The sequence below is a fragment of the Mytilus californianus genome, unplaced genomic scaffold (assembly GCF_021869535.1).
Source record: "Mytilus californianus isolate M0D057914Y unplaced genomic scaffold, xbMytCali1.0.p SCAF_5, whole genome shotgun sequence".
Lineage (NCBI taxonomy): Eukaryota > Metazoa > Mollusca > Bivalvia > Mytilida > Mytilidae > Mytilus > Mytilus californianus.
In genome coordinates, this window is record NW_026262701.1 from 107,950,308 (window position 1) to 107,957,689 (window position 7,382).

Consider the following 7,382-nt stretch of genomic DNA (forward strand, 5'->3'; position numbering starts at 1 on the left):
CCTCTAATGGCAGCCAAAACAGAGCAGTCGAATATAACGACTGACTTATTCAGGTCATGTTCGAACAAGTTTTTAGTGTCTGACTGACAAATGTGCTACTGAACTTAGTTTGAATAACTACTGTGCCCTCTTTTGGTCACACTTACTCTGGCCTTAAAACTTTTAGATTTAGACTATAGAAACCCATTCAAACATTATCGACAATTACAATTCGATCAACCAATTATCGAAAATAGAAACCCAATTAGTTAATTATCGCAATTCAAACACATTCAATAATTATCGACAAGGGGAATCCAAACAATCCATTATCAACAATATTTATCGACATTATAAATCCGTTCAATCTACTATCGACACGAAAACCCGATGAATCAATTGCCGACAACATAAAACTGACCAATCAATTATTAAATTTAGAACATGATCTTGACCTTCGACCATGAACTCAGTTTCAGGAGCACATTTCAAAAGACAGTTGTTCTCTAAGACTTATTATAAACTCATCATAGATACCAGAATTAAAATGTTGTACGCCAGGCTCGTCTACAGAAGACTTATCAGTGACGCTCGAATAAATATATTTAAAATGCCAATTAAAGTACGTAGTTGAATACCATTGAGGACCCAAAATTCCAAAAAAGTAATTATGTATGAGTTATGTAGACATATCACTTGTCAAATGTTGAAAGGGAAATAATTTCCATTAGATGCCACTGCAAAATTGAATGAAACATGTTGAGGATGATACGACCAATTTGGGGTGGGGGGTTTCAAATCCATATCTTTTACGGTTCCTGAGGAATATTGATAACACCGGTTCAATGGTTAAACCGTAATTACTGCATGATATCATGCGCCAAAAATCTTTTCAATATGTCGCGAAACAAAAATAAATCTCAGATGGCGGGAGATTGATTGATTGAATGTTGTTTAACGTCACTTTTAGCACTATTGGCTTTTTCGTTGTGGTCATTTTTTATTGGTGGCGGAAGCTGGAGTGCCCGGACAGAAACACCTACCTTCGGCAGGAAAACTGACAATTCTAGTAAATTAAGATTGTAGTCGAGCGCACCTGCCACGTGCGGGGTTCTAACTCACAACCTCAGTATTTACAGACTAGTTTTACAGTAGTAAGACTACTTAGCCATTCCGCCATAGAGGCCCCAGATGGCAGAAAAAAAATATCTAAAAAAAATCAAAAAGTCTTTCGAAGTTCAGTATTAATTTCATTTACTGCCATCTAAGGGAATTGTGTTCATATGAGAAGAGTCATTTGTCTAAACATACTTCTGGACTTGCTTGTTTTCATTGCTGTCTTTCTCCTTTTAAATTAATTTTACATTACATTTTTATCATTAATACATTTATATTATGGTTGGATGGTTGTTTTTTTTTTTTTATTTAATGCATACAAGTACTGAATCATGTTAATATTATCAGAGAAAAATGCGTTTCATGTCTTAATATTTCTTATGTTTTACGTTTCATTCTAAGATATCCTATGTTTTACAGATAATTTTAGAATGTGTGATAAAAACAAATATTTGAAAGTTTTCTTCGCTTTTGTGCATTTATTCCTGATAAATATGCACACGACTACTTGCCAGAGTCAGCCAAATTATAAGAATATATATAACCACTATGCTGCAGCCTGTGGATTGCATTTTTGTGATGCTTCAATGATAACATTGTCATATTTTCAAAACAATTTAACAAATCTTGGCTCTGTTTGTCCTGCATGTCACTGTAATGATTGCATTCTTAATACAAATTGTTGTCCTGATTTTGGATTACTGCACCACAGAGAGAAATGTATGAACGATGTTATATACAATCCATACAATTTGTTATCAGATGTTTACTTTTCTGTGATAGACAAATGTCCTCCAAACACGCCTCCGAAAATTAGAAATCTTTGTGAAAAGGAAACTGATCTTATTCAAAATCTTACACTAGTACCCGTGACAAGTCAGAACAGGACAACGTATAGGAATGTTTATTGTGGTCAATGTCATGGTGAAACAGATTTAGAGTCATGGACTATAGACATATATTGTCAAAAATTTGCAGACTTTAACTTCTTATCCAGTTTCGCAGAAATAGCTGAAACAATAAAGGTTAAAATGTGCACTGTACGATATGTTCAACAGAATGCCAATAACAAGGCCCTCCCGTGTAATAGAATAACTGATAATTTGATAGATAGATGCAACATGACTGGCACTTGGAGCTCATATGACTTGGATATCGATTGGGCATGCGATCACTTTCAACTTCCATTTGATAAGTACAAAAGTATATTTTGTTTAATGTGTAATCCTCCGTTGCCAGATTTGTACATGGATATCATCTCTACGTGTAATGTAACTGATGATAGCCCAAAAGTGCTAGAAAATGCATGTGAAATGTATCAACAAAGCAGCGTAACGTTTCCGTTCAAAAACATGTTTTGCTATCTTTGCAATAGACATGACGATAAAGATAAGTACAATGATATAAATGGGTAAATAAGTATTTTATTTGAAGGTGATAGAATGGTTTATAAAATGGAACAATTGATGTTTAGGAACGATTTCTTGACGCCATATCTTTCATATCAAAGCGATAAACCAAACACCGATTTTAAACTTGGGAATAGACTAAACAGTACATACGAATTTTTCGACGATGGACGACAAGTTAATGTGGCTAATCTTATGATTCTATATTCATTAGCATATGGACCAAATTTATGTGGAATTTACAATGCCGGTCCAAAAACGTTGGTACCATATTGTTCCTGTGATGAAACATGTATATCTCATCATACTTGTTGTGTCGATTTTGAATTAGATCAGCTCTTGGATTGCTCGGATGGAAACATTGTATCTGGTATATGCCGTTATACTGATGAAGGTATGAATTCATATTGTGAAAGGAGGGGTGAAGTGATGTATGATCTTCCAGTTAGTAGAACTGACACAAAAAAACACTACAAAAATATCTTTTGTGCACTTTGTGCAGACAACAAATTTAATTTCCCAATGAGATTTCCCGTAAAGCCGTTCGCGCAGGATTTGTTTCATCCATGGGACATTGAAATAACATGCGCAATATCCAATCTACTTCCGATATATTATCAGCTCTCTATGACAGACATCTTTAAATCTGCTACTAGAAGAAATTGTGATATTACATTCAAACCAGCGTGGGGAAAAGTTGCTGTGTGTGATGACAAGACAATCATGATAAAATCATGCAATGTATCGGGTACATGGTTACATCTTGATGCTGATGTGTTATGGGCTTGTGAAAAACTAAACACAACATTTATGACAAATTTCAGAGGATTTCGAAACGTATTTTGTACATTATGCAATCCGGGCGTACCACTACAGCCTATTCCACCTCCAACAACAACGACTGAAACTATAAATCGGGATCCAGTTACATGCATTTCGTGTATAAACAGCGATGGTGTTGTAACCACGTTTAGGGCATTATTTCAAATATCGAACGACGACGACGAAAAAGTAACTGAGTGCACTAGAGGACAGGTCTTGGATACTTTACATGTAAGTTAAACCTATATAGCTCTACCACCTGAAATTAATATTTCACTTTCGCATTGAGTAAGGACGGTTAAAAATCTACTAGATCAAGGGTATCACCGCTTTACTACTACATTAGCTAAGTTGGTAGACCAAACGCATACTATGTCCAGGGCACCAGATTCGATCCCAGATTGATTAAGTGATAATTTTGAAAGGGACATCATGTTCAATTATTGTTAAAATAACATTTTGGAATGATTTAGTCTTCTAAAATCGTTATTTGTCTTACATTTGGTAATGATAACTCTAATGAAAATGGGGTTTTTCTCCAAACAAATTACAAGGGATTGCAAATAAACTCATCATAGATACAAGGATTGAAAATTTGTATTTGAGTCAGATGCGCGTTTAGTCTACAAATTTTCATCAGTGACGCTTTTATAAAAAAATGTTAAAAGACAAAATAAAGTACGAAGTTGAAGAGCACTGTGGAACAAAAAATCCTAAAAGTTTTGCCAAAAACAGCTAAGGTAAAGTTATATTAAAGAATAATCAGACAAATTGACAAATCAAAAATGCTTTTCGTTTATTGTTTTCTACATAAATCAGGCCGTTAGTTTTCTCGTTTGAATTGTTCTGCATTTGTAAAATTGATGCCTTTTATAGCTTACTATGCGATATGGGTTTTGCTCATTGTTGACGGCAGTACGGTAATTGTAAAATTCTACGTCATTTTGTCTGGGCTAGAGAGTTGACTCATGGCAATCATAACTCTTATTCTTATATTTTTGCACATTTTCACTTTATAAATTAAACACCTAAAATGTTGTTTGGATATGGCTAATACTACTTTTTCAGAACACAATTTTTCTGAACTAAAATATTACGTTAAACAACGCTCAATCTTTGAATATATATTCCTGTCAAGTGAATACAGAAACGTATTCAAATTGTTAATTTTTTGTACGTCATGTATTTATTTTCGTGTCTTTCAGAATAAATGCAGAGATGTAACGTGTTCTCCCGGATATATACTGCTAAATTCAACTTGCGAACCAATACTACCCGTGACTAAAAATCTCGGATATTTGCTACCTATCCGTTTGGACTTTGTATCTAAAATAAATCCAGTCTCAATTGATTCCTTTTTACAGAGAATGGAAACAGCAATAGCAAATTATTTGAAAAGATACCTTAAACTAAACAGAGACCTACATTTCATATCTGCTGACCTAATCACAAATTCTACTTGTATCATAAATGAAACGGTAGGAATGGAGATATTGGCAAGTATTGAAGTGTTCATTGACGAGATTGTTTCAAGGAAAGACATTGAAAGGAAGTTAGCCAATATCAGTGGTGAGTTGGTTAATGTCACTGGATACGATAATATAAACCTGACAATCTCATTAGACTATAATGCAATAAACACCAAAACAAAAATAAATGATATCGGACAGTTTACCGGACTGTGCTATTTATCCACAACAGATTCTGATTTCAAAAGGTCGCACATGTACTATCAGTTCAACCTCGTTTCTAATCTACTCTTTTGTAAGCAGGTAGTCCTCGATAAAAGTGAAGTTATCGTCATTTTCAATCCAACTTCTTCTGTTACATTCGTTTCAAGTAAAGTTAAAATAGATCAAGGACATTTTAGAATAGCCGGAAATGGCACGGTAAGAATATGTGTCGATACACTATTGTCATTGAAGGAACCTAACGTGCCGATAGACAAGGTCATGTCTGCAATGATGGTCACAGCAACAATTATTTCAATGATTTGTCTGTTCGCTACCTTTCTTACATACTGTTTATTTCCAAGCCTCCGATCTGTTCCTGGTAAAAACAACATGTCTCTTGTGTTTTCATTATTTTGTTTACAGGCTGTGTACACTATAAGTACGCATAAAATCGAACATCTTTTGTCTTGTCAAGTGATAGGAATCATAGTCCACTTCTTTCTTTTGAGCTATTTTGCTTGTTTAAGCGTTTGTACATTCCACATGTTAAAAGCATTTAGCAGCATTAGCGGACCGTATAATACAGGCCACGGTAATCGAACTGTGTTAGTGTATTGTTTGTTTTCTTACTGTACTCCAACAATTATAATCATTGTCAATATAGCTGTAACCTTTTTGTTAGCTGACAACATCGGGTATGGCGTCAGAGGATATATCTGCTTTGTGAAATACTCATCCGCTGTTATTGGAACGGTAATCGTTCCTATTTCGTTCATTTGTGTGTGTAATGTAGCTTTTTTCATCATGACAATGCGCAAAATTAGTTCTACACCGAAGATTCAGCGGACGAGTTCACACAAAACTACCCATGACAACAGCATCGTCTACATTAAACTTTTCAGCATAACGGGTATAACATGGGTATTCCCGATGATCGATGCGTTTTTACCGATGACCTCCTTAACTGTGATGTTTTCGTTGCTAAATGTGTTACAGGGTGTGTACATCTTCCTGTCTTACATATGTAATACACGTGTAAGAAGGATGTTTAGGAATTTGTGTGGTTGTTATACAGGTGGCTTGGACTCAAACTTTACTGGGTTAACCAATAGTTCACAAGTATTGTCAGCGAGTAGTGTTAAATATCTATCACAACAAAACACAAAGTGTATCCGTGAAAGTAAAATTTGATCTGTAAGGCTTAAAGATGTGACATGGGCTTACGGGTTTAATTCTGTAAGTGGAAACAAATATGCAAAATGGTAATCATTTCGTCGTAAGATGCATTGTATTTGAAAATGAATGACTTGTAAATAATTACTCAATAAAAATTTTCTTTGCTCATTTGAAAATATTTTCTACGTGTGTACAATTAAGTGTGAGTTAAATTCCTGAAAAACTTGAATTCTTTCAATGGTGTTACCGTGCATCAAAGTGTACCTTTATAAAGGGACAGAAACAATACACACTGTCAGTGAATAAACTCTTCATAGATGTAACCAGGATTGCAATTGTGAACGCCAGACGCGCGTTTCGTCTACAAAAGACTCATCAGTGACGCTCGAATCAAAAAAGTTAAAGAGGCAAAATAAAAGACGAAGTTATAGACTATTGAAGACTATAAAATTCCGAAAAGTTTTGCCAAATACAGAAAATGAACTTATCGTTCAGTCGTTTATATTGTTATTATGTAACGCCACAGCTGTCTTATGCGGAATTCTTATATTACGTTATGTTGTTTTATTATTACTTGATGATGTGTTGTCTTTACATAATGATGTTTTGATATAACTCAATATGGCATAGTAATTACTTAATGATATCTCGATATTTAACGATATGGTTTCGTATTGACTTGATATAGTTTTATCATTACTTGATATGGTTTTGTCATTAATCAATGTGGCTTTGTCATTAGTCGATGTGGTTTCACCATTATTTAATGTGGTTGTTTCATTAGGCAATGTGGTTTTAACATTACTTGATGTGTATGTGACTTAACGTAATGTAGTTGTTTCATTACATGATGTGGTTTTGTTGTTAGGTAATGATGATTTGCCAATTCATATATGGTTTTAAAATTACGTAATGATGTTTTAAAAATTGACGATTTGACACTACATGATGTGTTTGTTTCAGTATTTGATGTGGTCCTTTCATTCTTTGATGTGGTTATCACATTACGTGGTGGTGGTAAAACTATGTGACCATTTCGGAAAAACTAGTTCTATTTTTAGATCATAGATTTCCATGTTTTATGTGCCTTGGATGAGTGTGGCCATCCATCGAGTTAGAGTTTAATTAAAAGTTTCGAATTAAACTTAGAGTTTAGATTAAAGTTTCGAATTAAACTTAGAGTTTGGATTAAAGTTTCGATTTAAAC

The 7,382-nt window shown here is 34.2% G+C and overlaps 1 protein-coding gene across 1 annotated transcript; it reads left to right on the forward strand.

Annotated features, from left to right (window-relative positions):
• Positions 1-1,817: 1,817 nt before the first annotated feature.
• On the forward strand, positions 1,818-6,343 carry LOC127702857 (uncharacterized). The gene is made up of 3 exons (XM_052207161.1): positions 1,818-2,506; positions 3,329-3,341; positions 4,532-6,343. Exons 1-3 carry the CDS (start codon positions 1,818-1,820, stop codon positions 6,188-6,190), a joined length of 2,361 nt encoding a protein of 786 aa, XP_052063121.1. The 3' UTR covers positions 6,191-6,343.
• Positions 6,344-7,382: the final 1,039 nt, after the last annotated feature.